The sequence below is a fragment of the Polypterus senegalus genome, chromosome 8 (assembly GCF_016835505.1).
Source record: "Polypterus senegalus isolate Bchr_013 chromosome 8, ASM1683550v1, whole genome shotgun sequence".
NCBI lineage: Eukaryota > Metazoa > Chordata > Cladistia > Polypteriformes > Polypteridae > Polypterus > Polypterus senegalus.
This window is the reverse complement of record NC_053161.1, coordinates 169,716,685-169,732,464: the sequence shown is the minus strand read 5'-3', so window position 1 is coordinate 169,732,464 and position 15,780 is coordinate 169,716,685. Positions and strand designations below refer to the sequence as shown.

Here is a 15,780-nt window from a genome sequence, read left to right as displayed (position 1 = left end):
TTCAGGCAGAAGATACTGTATTTTTCCACTCCTGAGAAGTCCTCTGTCCAGCCCTGTCCACAGTGATGCTGAAGTCAACAACAGGATTGCAAGAGCTGTCACTGCTATTGACAGACTACGTGGGACTGCAGAGAAATCAGTGTGACCATGAAGATTAAAATGGACTGGTCTGTGTGACTGACTGCCCTTATGTATGCCTGTGAAATGTGGGCATACATCTCCTTATTATGTCTCTTGGTTTTCTCATCTTGTACATTTATTCTCTCGTTGTTGTTTTCCTAGCAGATTTTCTTCTCCTTTCATGCTTAGGGCTTGCGTGACCTTTATTTTAGTGTTTTTTTCATTCCATCAGTATACATCACACACTCACACACTTGAGCCTTTGCTTATATTTTTGCAGATGTCTTTTCTATGATTGTCATTTATTTTTATTGTTTCTATTTTTACTTTTATATTATTTCTCTCTTCTTCTTTATTCCCCCAGTATGTACTCCATTCTTCAAACACAAACTCCGATGTATTCTACTTGCCTAGTAAAGTCTGATTCTGGACACTCCTGGTCAATGAGCTATAGGCCCTCTCCCAGTAGCAGAGTGTTCAGTCCATCATGTTTTAACCACATAGTAAAGGTGAAATTGACCAAGTCATCTGACTGAATATCTTTAAAGAATGTATAAAAAAATAAGAAAAATCTACTGAGGCAAAAATGTGAAAATACAAGTTGAATAGCCTTGAGTTCAACCTGGATTCAGTGGTGTCTTCTAATGCAGTGTGCCACCTCTACATTTAAGTATGCAAATTCAATTTCATCTTAACACACCCAGAGTTTAGTTTCCCCTCTCATCTTCATATTGTACAATGTGAATGAGATTAAACTCAGCTGGTGCACTGAACCCGTGTCTACATGGAGGCTTAGCAAATTAAGAGCAGGCACTCAGTTACAGCTTTTATAAAAAGAGCTCAGTCAGTCATGGATTTGAGGTGAGACAAAAATCTCAAACTTCAGGCAATCAAAGGAACAAACAACTAACTGGGCAGTAAATGCACAAAGCATTATGGGAGATATGAGCAGTGGAGAAAGAAAAGGAGCTGGGAATGGAACAGTTGTGGGACATTATGGGATCAAAGGAGTGGAGAAAAAGTAAAGGAACTGGGAATGTGCAGTCAGGAAAGGAGGACAAAGAATTGGAAATAAGTGCAAATAGAGCAGTAACAGGACTTCACCACTAGAAAAGAGAGCTGAGAAGAACAGAGGACTTGGGGACATGCTAGGTTGGCTGATGGTGTTTCTTCAGACACTCATATGACATATAAAATGTCCTGGACTAAGAAGACTTGTAAATGAACATGTTTTATTGTTTTGAAAAGAACTTCATCCATCACCTGTTCAATAATAATAATAATTACTGAGCAGACTGGCACCTGACATTGTGACTATGTTGCTCTTATTCTTCAGTTGTCTCCTGTCTTTGTCAAATGAGATCATGTCATCCCTATGTGTGAAGTCTGTGTGGCCTTTGGTGTATAGTTATATTTTTAAGCCATATCTATTAAATCAATATTGTTTAAAAACTTTTCCTGAATATTAATAGCATAATTTATAAATGTTTGAAAGGATCCCACCATATTTACTCTACCCATTTAATACACTCTAGCCTGTACTGACTGATTTATCAGAAAACAGACATTAAATAGAAAGACAATTAACAGAAAGGTCATTCCTGAAGAAAAGAGTTGTGTGGAATTCAAACTGTGAGGACAAAAAGATGACAGTTATGTGACATCCAAACATCATGTGCAGTCATATGATGAGTAGCTGTGCATTTCCAGTCCCTCTTAGCAGATGGCAATGTCAGCAGCAGTAATAGGGTCACTTCACAGTCCACTCAAACAGACAAGCCCTCAGACCAACTCTGTAGACAGTGGACAGGATATTGAGATGGCTGCTGTCCATTTGAAGCTCGTCTTCCAGCTTTATTACAAATTAGTAGAAGTAACAAGAAAACTGAACTCAACACCTTTAGTGGATTGAAGTCACTAGTTGTTGTGGTGTGCAAAATCTGTAAATTTTGGCCTGTATTTTCATTATATTTGGCTCAAGACAAGTCAAGAGATGAACTTAAATACATGACATTTGCATGAACAGTTAACATCAAAGGCAATCTGTTTTCCTGAATTGTACTAGTAATCAAAGCACAGTGACATCTGTTGCTCCAGGACTAAATTGGTTTACAGATTGGGAAAGGAAGACATGCCAAGAAGCTGTATCTGATTACTTTACGTCCTGCTAACAGAAGGAGATGTTGTGGGATTGAAATTGTCAAACCAGTTTACAGCTTGAGACAGGAGATTGGTAAAATATCAAAAACTGTATTGAAAAATGGATGTACTCAAACTTATGAAAGATTCATTCATCATATTTACAGCCAGGCAATCAGGTGCATGTAGCAATCTACATCTTGCGAAACTCCCATAGTGTTTTAAAATAAGCATTTCAGACAAAACAAAGAGAATATACTGTAGCAACAGAAGAAGAGATCAGAACAATGTCAGAGGAGGGCGAGAGCGAACTCAGGAGAGGGCACCATCCATGTGTGACCGCTTTCATCCAATCATCAGCAAAGCATCTCATGAAGAACTTTGAGTGCTAGATCAGTGCTGCCTTGGGACATTCATCCTTGACATCTTTACTTTACTCTAAGGACTATATAAATCCAGACTTTGCTATCCATATTTTTTTTTAAACTTTTCTCTGTTGGTATTATTATTCATATAATAAATACTACACTGCTTTTAACTTTCTATACTTTGTCTTTATATTTAGAGTGATTCAGGTAATAAGGTCATTTTTATTAAGAGCACCTGAAACAGTCGGAGGTTTGCCATATGCTCTGATCGGCAAGGTTTATTAAGCCTGAGGGTGAGAGCGCCATCCAATAGTAGGGAACAGTACATAAAGTAAGGCATTCTTGGTTGATAAATGGCCTATAGTCAAGGATGTTGAGCCATTGTATGTTTGAATACAGTATATTCCTAGAGATGAAAGTAATATTTAAGTCTGAGATATATATTTAAAACACTGTATGTTGTTTGTGCCGACAATAAGTAAGTCTCTTAAAGTGCTAAGAGAGTGACAAGGTGTGTTATTCAAAAGGCACTTTTGTGGTTTAAAGTGCTACAGATTAAACAACTGTGTATATGTCATTTATAGGGCATTGTTGAGGATCTGTGTGTATGCATATGTATGTGTGTTAATCTTAGAGTGTGACAGTAGACCAGCCTGGTAACAAACCTGATTAGAAGACTTATCCCTGAAGAAAATAGGTAAAGAGTTATTAGAGGGAAATATCACTATAACACACTGGTCAATGGCACCAGTCAGTATGTGAGGTCTGAATGGTTGAAGACTGGAGCGTCACATGTCATTCTTGTCCTCCAAGTTCATTATGTCATTAGTCCCAAAGTTAGTCCCAAAGTAAGGTCCAGTCTTTGTCTCATTAAACTCACAGATTAACTTCATCATATGATTAATCTGAGAGCCCATAACAGTCAAGTATTGAGCACTACAATATACAGCAGTGATTAATGTGTCTAACAAAGGCCATTGGGTAGCATTTTACACCCAAGTGTCTCCATGTCCAAAGTGGTGAATGACAGCTAGAAATCCCACTTTGTCTCATCCACCCCCATTTGTGCCTATTGTGTCTATCTGGTCACTCAAGTGCATAATGCCATCATCTTTGTTTCTTTGATGTTCTTGTCAACTACTGATGTCCAGGTAGGAAACACTGACAGGTACTGTATACAATACATTATTTTATAAGACTAGCAGTGATCTTGAGTTCAACCTGCATTTCAGTGAAAAGTCAAAATGCTAGTAGTCATTGAATCTTTGTCTTCTATATCCTTTTGTCTTCCTGTCTGTCTCTCCTCATTTCCTTATTTGTCTCTTTTCATCTCCACAGCCTGGCTTATTGTAGCCTCAACTCAGACTGTTGGTCAATTCTCTCCTTAGTGCTCTCTTCTCCACACTCACAACTTACTGAACTGGACCTGAATGACAATATGCTGGGATTTAGGGGAATTTCTGCGCTGTATGAGGGGCTGAGGAGCCCAAACTGTAAATTAGAAACACTGAGGTGAGTAAACAGGGTGAGGTGTGTGGGGTTATGAAGTCACAGCTGATGGCTTGATGAACAAACTTGCCTCAGGGCACCTCATGTACTGATTGAAGGAAAAAGGACAAGCAGTAGGACAAGAAGGGCAAAGAGCAGTGGTCTTGTGGAGTTGGACAAAGCTGAAAGAAAGGGAGGACAGCAAAGTCAATGAGAGATGACTTAAGGGGAAGAACACAGAAAAAATTGAAAGTATGAGAAGGACACACAAAAGGAACAGGACAAAAGTTAGGCAGCAGCTATAGAAATGATAAACATAGAGACAGGGGCAGAGGGAGGAGAGGCAATAGGATCAGGATGGCAGGTAGAGTAAATAGGAGGGGATGGTGGACAGGGTTATGGGGCTCAACGAATTGGGATCTGAAGGAAAATAAGAGGAAACAATAGGGCAGAAAACCAAAGGAGTCACTTGAAAGTAGATGAGTGGACACAGAAAGTGAGCACAGGTGGACAAAAGGGTCAACACCATGTCACCTGGACAAGCCATCTTCTGTTATGATTGCTCTGGTAGTATAAAATAACCAAGGGATTAGACGTCCAAAGTAGTGCACCAGACAAATGTCACCCCAGGGTAGACTGGTGCCCTGGAAAACAGGAGGCTTCAGGCCTGACTAGGTCTCAGAAAGGAGGTCAGGTTTGTAAATCTATACTAATAAAAGGCAAAGCCCTCACTCACTCACTGACTCACTCACTGACTCATCACTAATTCTCCAACTTCCCGTGTGGGTGGAAGGCTGAAATTTGGCAGGTTCATTCCTTACAGCTTCCTTACAAAAGTTGGGCAGGTTTTATATCGAAATTCTACGCGTAATTGTCATAACTTGAAGCAGTTTTTCTCCATTTACTGTAATGGAGATGAGCTTCAACGCCGTGGGGGCGGTGTTTCGTGTGACATCATCACGCCTCCCACGTAATCACGCAGCACATAGAAAATCAGGAAGACCTCAAAAAAGCGCTGAAGAAAACATGCATTATATAATTGAGAAGGCAGCGAAACAATAAGAAGCGAGCGAGTGACATATACAACCATATTCATGAGTTCTGCTACTTCGGAAACAAAGCACGATGTAAACCTACACTTTAAATTAAGTTCATAGACAGGCTGCCGCTGGCGTTTGTAATTTAGTACCTGCCCATATAAGGCCGTCCGTCAGCGGCAATCCAATAGCAAACTGCCACGGGTAAATATTCACGGGTGAAGGACTGTGCTTATGGAGAGGAAGATGAGATGGTCAGGGTGGTGTTTGACACAAACTCAGCGAAACTGCGATAGAAAGTTCCAAGTGCCAGGACTAAGGTAACATTAAATAAAGCTATGGACATAGCACGAGATGGCACCAGCACAGCTGGGAACCTTCGATGCAAGTACACCGAGTGGCTCACGTGAACTGACGCAGTGCACAGATAAAAAGCAACAGTTCCAAAGAGCGCTGAACAAAACCGAATTACACAATTGAAAAGGTAGCAAAAATATGAAGCGTCTGATAAGCATATTCATAAATGCAGCTACTGTGGAAACAAAGCACACGGTGGAAAAAGTCAATGTCCCGCTAAAGGAAGACAGTGTAAAAAAAACCCGTGCATGCAGTGTGTCAGGTCTCAGATAAAGAAGAAGACGAGCTGTTTATTGATGCAGTAAGAAACGAATCGATGAATGAAACCTGTCATCTTTACAACGATTGACAAACACGGAATGTAACTTGAACACAACACATCCTACAAATACGAACCTGATTGAAAGAAATAATGATAATCAAATCCTTGATGACAGCAACACTCAGTAACACTCACAAAACAAATACTGTATATTGACAGTCATGTTACGTTATTTTTAAAATGTTCCCTTTTCTTTTTCTAGCTTTTTTAACACACTACTTCTCCGCTGCGATACGCGCGTATATATATATGTATATATATATCCCGCTCTACATACTCGAATAATGGATACTTTATTCGCCATCAATGATTGTTTTGGTAAAGCCATACTCAGTGTATTCATTAGATGAACGGTAAAAAAGTAAGAGCGAGGAGAGGATGACTCATTGAGGCATGCAGGCTGTAGTGCGCTCAACTCTATCTGAATTGCGATCACATTTGAAAAATATATCTTTTCAAGTTCTGTTTAGACCATATGTGTCAAACTCAAGGGCCGCGGGCCACATCCGGCCCGGCGTGTAATTATATCCGGCCTGCGAGATCATTTTATATACTGTATTATTGTTATTAAAGCCCGGGTATATGAAGCGCTGGTAACACAATAAACTACAGATCCCATAATGCAGCGCTTCAGCTGCCTTGCCGTAACACTTACCGCTTACTAGAGTTATTGCGCACTGAGTTTGCACGGCGCTTTGGTGACTTTGAAAACAAAAAGTCCATCTACATGCGTCTCGAACCTTGTGCATGTTTGGTAGCACATATCTGTGTGAGAAGCTCTTCTCAGTGATAAAGAATAACAAAACAGCACACAGGAGTCGCCTCACTGATGAGCACCTGCAATCCATCCTGAGAATCTCCACAACACAGAACCTCACACCAAACAGAAACGAACTTGTGGCCAAAAAGATGCCAGCGTCCAGCTCTAAAATGACATATGAGCAAAGACAACTGAATGATTTGATTTTTTATTGCACGTAAGAGCGGGAGTCAACCGTTTTAACAAACAGCGTATTGCACTGATACGAAATAGCTGTGTGTGTATATATGTAGATATGTATGTATATGTATATATATGTTTATATATGTGTGTGTGTATGTATGTATATGTGTGTATATATGTGTGTGTATATATGTAGATATATATGTATGTATATATGTGTATATGTATAGATATGTATATATATATATATATGTTTATGTGTGTGTGTAAATATATATATATATATATATGACATATATATGACAACAACACTCATCACTCACAACAGTGACAAAACAATTACATTGACAATCAGGTTACGTTATTTTCAAAATGTTTCCTTTTCTTTTCATTGCTTCTTTAACACACTACTTCTCCGCTGGCCTTGGTATTTTGCTAGTATGTTTATATGTGTGTGTGTGTCTGTGTGTGTGTATATGTATATATATATATATATATATATATATATATATATATATATATATGTATATATATATATATATATATATATATATATATATATATATATATATATATGCCAGCAACACTCATGACAATGACAAAACAGTTACATTGTCAATCATGTTACGTTATTATTAAAATATTTCCTTTTCTTTTCATTACTTCTTTAACACACTACTTCTCCTCTGGCGGGTATTTTGCTAGTCTATACTAATAAAAGGCAAAGCCCTCACTGACTGACTCACTCACTCACTCACTGACTCATCACTAATTCTCCAACTTCCCGTGTAGGTAGAAGGCTGAAATTTGGCAGGCTCATTCCTTACAGCTTACTTACAAAAGTTAGGCAGGTTTCATTTCGAAATTCTACGCGCAACGGTCATAACTGGAACCTACTTATGTGCATATATACTGAGCATAGCCTGCAGGTCGGTCGCCGTGTGAGGCGGAGTTGCGCCCTCTTCACACGCTTCCCACGTAATCACGTGAACTGACTGTGAACGCAGTATGTAGAGAATAAGTAAGAGCTCCAAAGAGCTGAAGAAAAACGCATTACAAAATTGAGAAGGCAGCAAAAGAATATCAAGCGAGTGACGCATACAAGCATATTCATAAGTGCAGCTACTGCGAAACAAAGCACGGTGTAAACCATAAGTTTAAATTAAGTTCATAGACAGGCTGCCGCTGGCGTTTGTCATGCCTACAACGAATACGATATTCGTGGGATACAAGTTTAATGAGAGGACGCAGGGTATAAACGAGAGTTTTGATCACTTTGTAACTAAGTTAAAATTGCTGGTGAAGGACTGTGCTTATGCAAATTCTGAGAGACTGTCTTTGTGGGGATTGACAGTTAAGGCGGGTGGGGAGTCATGTCATCATCTCCCCTCCCATTCACCTCATTTCATTCACTTCATTTCACTCCGAGCTGAGCTCCGCACCTGACGCGGTCTTACCATTCTTTTCCTTAGTTTTAGTCCACTCTCCTTTACTGATTTATATAAAGGAGAGTTGAGATCGTCAGGGATACAATAGTGTTTGGCACAAACTCAGCAAAAGTGTGAGAGAAACTTTTAAGTGCCGGGTCTGAGCTAACATTAAATAAAGCAGTGGACATCACAATCCGAGAGACTGTGTTTGTGGAGAGATTGACAGATAAGGCAGATGGGGAATCACCTCATCATCTTCCATCCCATTCACCTCATTTCATTCACTTCATTTCGCTCCGAGCTGAGCTCTGCAGCTAACGCGGTCTTGGAAGCAACTTCACGCTGCCACCAAATACTCACAGAAAAATCCACAAGTTAATACACACACTGTCTCTAGAGTTTCTGCACACTCTGACTCCTCCAGGCACTGCTGAGCATAATCTAATTTTGAGGGTTGGGACACCAATAATGTTACTGAAAACCTTACAGCCACCAAGACTTTGTGAGACTTCAGGTCACGTGTCTGCAAAAGAACCTAATTGAGGCAACTATTTTTACTGGCAGTTGCTTAGGGAGAGAGTTTGTTATCCTCGTATACCCTCTGATCTCCCATTTCAATTCAAATGCCTCCAATTTCCAGTAAGGCTCTGCTTCACGATGACAATTAATAAGTCTCAGGGACAGACCCTACAAAAGGTTGCCATTGATTGCTTTTCTCCTGGACAACTATACGTATATATGTATGTATATATATATATATATATATATATATATATATATATATATATATATATATATATATATATATATATATATATATATATGTGTATATGAATATATGTGTATATGTATATATGTGTATATGTAGATATGTATGTATATGTATATATGTATATGTATATATATGTTTATATGTGTGTGTGTGTGTATATATATGACAGCAACACTCATAACAGTGACAGAACAATTACATTGACAATCATGCTACGTTATTTTTAAAATGTTTCGTTTTTTTCATAACTTCTTTAACACACTACTTCTCTCATGCGGCTGGTATTTTGCTAGTGTATATATATATATATATATATATATATATATATATATATATATATATATATATATATATATATATATAAATTTATATATATACTAGCAGAATACCCACTCGGAGCGTTGTGGTGCGTTCAATGGCGTCGTAGACTTCCTCATATCGGTTTCTATCCAATCAATGGGTCTGAATACGGTGACGCTGCGCACGCCTGCTAAAGGGCCCTACTGACACCAACTCAAAATCTGATTGGTTGAAGCAATAGGTTAATCAACATTTATTCTGTGTTAGAGTGCCTGCACAACAGATTCTGAAAGCCTCTCTGCCGGGCAACAAATGACGGCTGAAATGTTATTGGTTAAATATTTTAATACGAAACTCCGCCTCCCACGACTATCGAGCTGCATTCTATTACAGTATATGTGGACGAAAGTATGTTCCAGTTATGACCATTAAGCGTAGAATTTCGAAATGAAACCTACCCAACTTTTGTAAGTAGGCTGTAAAGAATAAGCCTGCCAAGTTTCAGCCTTCTACCTACACGGAAGTTGGAGAATTAGTGATGAATGAGTCAGTGAGTCAGTGAGTGAGTGCGTGAGTGAGTCAGTGAGGGCTTTGCCTTTTATTATTATAGATATATACATACACATCTACATATATATACATATATACACACATATCTACATATATATATAAACATACATATACACACACACATATATATGTGTACAGTGATCCTCGCTATATCAAGCTCGACTTTCGGCTTTACTCCATCGCGGATTTTAAATGTAAGCATATCTAAATATATATCATGGATTTTTCGCTGGTTCATGGATTTCTGCGGACAATGGGTCTTTAATTTATGGTACATGCTTCCTCAGTTTGTTTGCCCAGTTGATTTATTACAAGGGAAGCTATTGGCGGATGGCTTAGAAGCTACCCAATCAGAGCACATATTACGTATTAAATAAAACTCCTCAATGATATACGATATGCTTCCGTGCGGTGCTTCATTGTTTGCTTTTCTCTGTCTCTCTCACTCTCTTTGCCTGACGGAGGGGTGTGAGCAGAGGGGCTGTTTGCCTAGAGCAGGGGTTCTCAAACTCGGTCCTGGTGGACCCCTGCGGCTGCAGGTTTTTGTTCCAACCAGATTCCTAATCGGTGACAACACGTGATAGCACTGATCTCATTTAATTAGCTGGTATTATTTATCTTTTATTCTACATTCAGAAAAGCACAGCAGCATGATTTTTACATTTATAAGAAACTTAGAAATATTTCTATTTTTGCTATGGATTTAAATGCGTAACTCTTTTTTATTATATTTCGCCTTTCTCTGTGCAGTTTGCTCCCTTCATTGAATCTTAATAATGACAATTAACAAGCAGAGCAGAAACCCAAGCAAACAACATTCAATCATGAAGGCTGCAACTACTTTAGCGTCAGCCCCACAAAGTAGTAACGGATTAATTAAACAATTAGAACACCTAGGAAAGTAGAATGACAATCAAGATAAAAATACTGTTAAAAAGAAAAAAATACATAACTGCTTAGTACGTTTTAATACTTTTTTTTTTATCAAACTTAGTTTTCTAATTTGTATATTATTCCCCAAACAGGGAATCTGGGAAACAACAGTTCACTTAATTAGCCCAGGAGTCCAATTAAAACAGAGGCTGGTTGGAACAAAAATTTGCAGCCACAGGGGTCCCCAGGACCGAGTTTGAGAATCCCTTGCCTAGAGGATACGGACGCTCCTCTAAAAATGCTGCGTTATCGCAGTGCTTCGCATACTTAAAAGCCCAAAAGCACGTATTGATTTTTGATTGTTTGCTTTTCTCTCTCTCTGTCTGACATTCTCTGCTCCTGACACGCATTCTTTGAAGAGGAAGATATGTTTGCATTCTTTTAATTGTGTGAAAGAACTGTCATCTCTGTCTTGTCATGGAGCACAGTTTAAACTTTGACTAAAGGGTGTTATTTCATGTCTAGAGGGCTCTAATAAAGTTAACAGTGTGGGAGAGTTTATAAGGGCTTAAAATATATAAAAATAACTACACAAACATATGGTTTCTACTTTGGATTTTCATCTATCGCTGGGGTTCTGGAACGCAACCCCAGCGATCGAGGAGGGATTACTGTATATATATATATATATATGTGTATATATATATATATATATATATATATATATATATATATATATATATATATATATATATATATATATATATATGTGTGTGTATATGTAGATATGTGTATATATACACATATATATGTGTATATGTATATATATGTTTATGTGTGTGTGTGTATATACAATATATATATATATATATATAACAGCAACACTCATAACAGTGACAAAACAATTACATTGACAATCATGTTACGTTATTTTTAAAATGTTTCCTTTTCTTTTCATAACTTCTTTAACAGACTACTTCTCTAACAAACGAATAATATAAACAGCACAAATCCTATGACAAAGAAATACCATAAATAAATAAATCAGGGATGGAAATTATTATCCTGTAATGTAATCATTGTACAGTACGTACTGGAGGAAAAAAACATTCCTATGAGTTTTTAAAATTTAAAATTTTCATGGCTCAAAGATAAAAACTATCTGCAAATCTTTATGCTCTACTTTTAATGTGCCTGTACTGCCTGCCGGAGAGCAATAGTGTGAACAGTGAGTAGCCAGGAATGTGATTTTCCTGGCTCTGCGGAGGCATTGGGCGCTGCAGATCTCTTCCAGGGAGGGCAGAGAGCAGCCTATGATTTTCTCTGCCATGGATATTATCTTTTGTAGAGCTTTCTTGTTTGATGTGTTATAGCCAGCAAACTATGTTGAGATGCATTATGCTAAAAAACTTCTGATGGTTGAGCAGTAGAAGGTCAACAGCAGCTTCCCTTCAGTTCCACTTTCAGGAGAAGTCTCAAAAAACGCAGTGGTTGCTGGGACTTTTGACCTCCGCCAGAGTGTTTGCTGTCCAGGAGAGGTCCTCAGAAATGTAAGTTCCCAGGAACTTAAAGGAGGTGACCCTCTCTACTCCTGGGACATCATGCACTTCTACTGTGCGTAGAATTGACACTAAAATATGGCATATGGACAAAGCAGAAATGTGCATGCACAAAACAATCCAGATGCATAAATCTGTGGATGCCAATTTCCACATTCTTCCGCTATGTAAATCCCATTCAGCGTGAAAAGTAACATTCATGCATGTGCCTGTCACCCCACCTCATCTCCTCCCAGAATTACGGTTCTTTGAATGTGCAAATCAATATAAATAGCCCTTACATTCTGCGTTCTGTGAAAAGACAATGGCAAAAGCATGGGGGAAAATAAAAGAATTTCATCGAATACCAAGTGGAGGCAAGGAATAATGTACAATTTGTTGGTTTAGACAGTGGTATAAACAACTAAAGGAAGTTGATTGAGTGACATAGAGTGTCGCAGAAACTTGAAAGTTCAAGTTCACAAAGTCACACAAATAAAATAGAAGTTGTCAGATATCAAAGTTGCTGTGAAAAGGCGAGTCATAGCCCACTGTCTGAGTGTGTTATGGAAGCTTATTAGGGTACAAAGAAAAAAAAAATAAGGACACAGTGGGAAAAAAGCTTGAAATTTCCACTTTAATCATGTAGTTTATTTTGTCATTAAAGCAGAACGTCATAAACATCGTCTTAAAATCTTTTAATTTACTTTTATCAAATCCCAACGTAACTGCTATTCTGTGTTCTTCAATGTTCTCTATGTGTGCGAATCACTACTTGCTTCTTAATGAGGCTTTCTCTTATGCCGACAGGACACAGAATACATTACATTCATGATATTACAGCTCACTGGACAATTTAAATACTAAGATGTATGCTTGATATTATTTTAATGAAGAAATTAATTAAAACATGTATTAAACATGGGGGCACGTTGGTGCAGTGGTAACAATGAGCTGGCGCCACCCAGAGATTGTTCCTGCTTCCTGCAAGATGCTGCTGCGCCATGCACGACCCTCAATAAAATAATTTATTGAAGCAGTACTGTCTCTTTCAACTTATTAGTACCCAGTTCCTGTCCTTCTTTTTCTTTTTCCAAGTAACCAATTAGCACATACATCTGTAAGCTTAGAACGCCGATTCCTCAAATCTTTAAGGAACATTGAAATTTCTTCGTAGTACATGTTTAATTATTCCATCTATCTATCCAGCCAGAGTCGGGCCATTCCCAGCAAGAATTCAGCGCGAGGCAGGAACAAAACTCTGAGTGGGGCTCTAGATCTTCGCCACTGCTGCCCCCCATGTATTCACATATTTAATTATTAACAATATACATTATTTAAATAAGTTTAAAATGTATCTGTATAATATAATATATATACCTTACTGCATTTCTAAAAATTATATCAAGACCCTAAAAGATTGCGCCTGGAAATCTAAATCGACTTAGAAGCCAGTTGTCATCATCTGTAAATATGCACTCTCTTCTACTGAACTGAATTTAATTCCTTTAATGTTATTGTATTGTACAGTGAGATTCGATATGCAGATCCTCCATAAACTTATTTTCCTATAAAATAGTAAAATAACAATAATAATAATAGTAATATAAAAAAATGAAAAATGTACAATATGAAAGCATAAGTGGCTCAAATTGTGCAATATTATAACTGTAATGCAAGTTTTCATTGAGGTAATTGTACTATGTAAGTACAGCAGTTCTACCAGGAGCACTCGATGAACTGATTGAGTGTGTTTAGAGCTGTTAGGATGAAACTGTTTCTGAACTGCGAGGTTCATGCAGGAAAGCCTTTGAAGCATTTTCCGAATGGGAGAAGTTCAATAGACTGTGCACATTGCTGAGGCAGCGTGTGCTAGAAGCTGTACCCTGATATTTCTCCCCGCTCTTGACACAACCTGCTGTAGAGCTTTCTGATCTGTTGCTTAATAGCTGTGATTCCACATTCAGATACAGAGGATTAAATTACTCTGAGCGGTGCAGTGAGAGCTAACAACGCTAAAGCAGCTATGGTATTTGGAATAGTTTGGCCATTCCATGCACCATTATATAATTACAGGTTGATTACAATCAGATGCCTTAAACTAAAAGTGATATGCAGTAAATTTCAGTGTATTTGATAAAGTCGTGTCAGGGATGTGAAGCTAAAAAAGACAGGGAAGCAACCCAGGAACAGTAGCAGTGCTCCAGGAACAGTAGCACTGCTTTGACGCTGGGTGTCGGAGAACTTGTGTACGCAAGGGATTGAGCTGGCATGAAAATGTACGTGGCTTTATGCAAAGTTTAGCTTTTATCCATCGCGATGTGAGTGAGGAAACGGGCATACACAACATTTTTGTGTGTATGCACCATTTATACATGAGGCCCCAGGTCCCTGTTAATGGTATAGAGGGACTGGCTCTACTCTGTGCCTCCTGAAGTAAATGACCATCTCTTTAGTTTTAGCTTCTGCACCTTCTCCCTGTATGCAGAGTTATTGTCATTGGGTTATGAGACCTACCACGGTGCAGTCATCAGATGCTGGAGTTGTTGCTTGTGTTTTGATGCCCTCTGGTGATTGTAATTCATACTTGTATCTTTTCACAGGCTATCTGATAATGTGATCAGTGAGAGTGAGAAAAACAACCTGAGGTCACTACAGGAGGAGCTGAACAGTTCTGGACGGCAGGTGGATATCGAGATATGAAAAGACTTGACCTGGTGATCAACTGACCCCAGTGATGATACCACTGTCCACTCCACATATCATAAATTCTCTCTGTCTTCTTTTAGCCTGTGTACTTCTTCTTTAAACTCATTTGTGTGTGTCTCCTGTGTTACTTAACTGGTGACAAAACTCCACAAGTTCACACCATAGACTCTCATGTTTTACCAGCTGAATGACCACAGTGGGGGATTGTACTCCAAAACTGGTTAGGGTCACAAAGCCCACTGAGGTGAGTAGCAGAAGCAAAGATGGCTGGACATTTCAGTTGTAGGGTAATGGGAGGATGAGGTCAATCCTATCCTTCGGTAGGAATCATGTACAGAGATCCAGTCCATCACAGGGCAAGCTGATGGTCACCTGAGCAGAAGCACCACAAAACTACTGCTCCTCTACAGCACGTGGTGTGATCTGAACCTGTGTCTGCTCCACTCCTTGTCCACTGTCACATTTTCACACAATTCCTGACTATTGTCTCTGACTAAATAGGCTCTGCCATCTGATGATTTGTACTTCTGTGACACTTTAAAACATGGAAGGCTCAGGTCTCTTTGTCATCTTTCTCATTTCATCGACTCTACTTCATTGTCACCTCCACTCCTGTTGTCTTTAGGGAACAGCAACCAAAACAAGTGAATCATTCAAAAAGAAATTAGATTAAAGTGACATGATGAGATCTCAGCCCTACTGGTGAAGAAAATTTGAAGGGCAGGAGGTTCAGTCAAGGGTTGGGTCTCCTGCCTTGAATCTGATGTTGATTGGCTCCAGTGCTGAATTGGACGATGAAGGAGAACAAACACAA

At 38.7% G+C, this 15,780-nt stretch overlaps 1 protein-coding gene across 1 annotated transcript in view; it reads left to right on the top strand.

Annotated features, from left to right (window-relative positions):
• The window catches only part of LOC120534498 (ribonuclease inhibitor-like), a 79,921-nt gene extending 64,783 nt beyond the window's left edge, over positions 1 to 15,138 (top strand). Inside the window, exons 5-6 of the mRNA XM_039762102.1 lie at positions 3,966 to 4,139; positions 14,861 to 15,138. Coding sequence (XP_039618036.1) covers positions 3,966 to 4,139; positions 14,861 to 14,960 — 274 coding nt within the window. The 3' untranslated portion in view covers positions 14,961 to 15,138. The remainder of the gene's footprint in view (positions 1 to 3,965; positions 4,140 to 14,860) is intronic.
• The last annotated feature ends 642 nt before the right edge of the window (positions 15,139 to 15,780 follow it).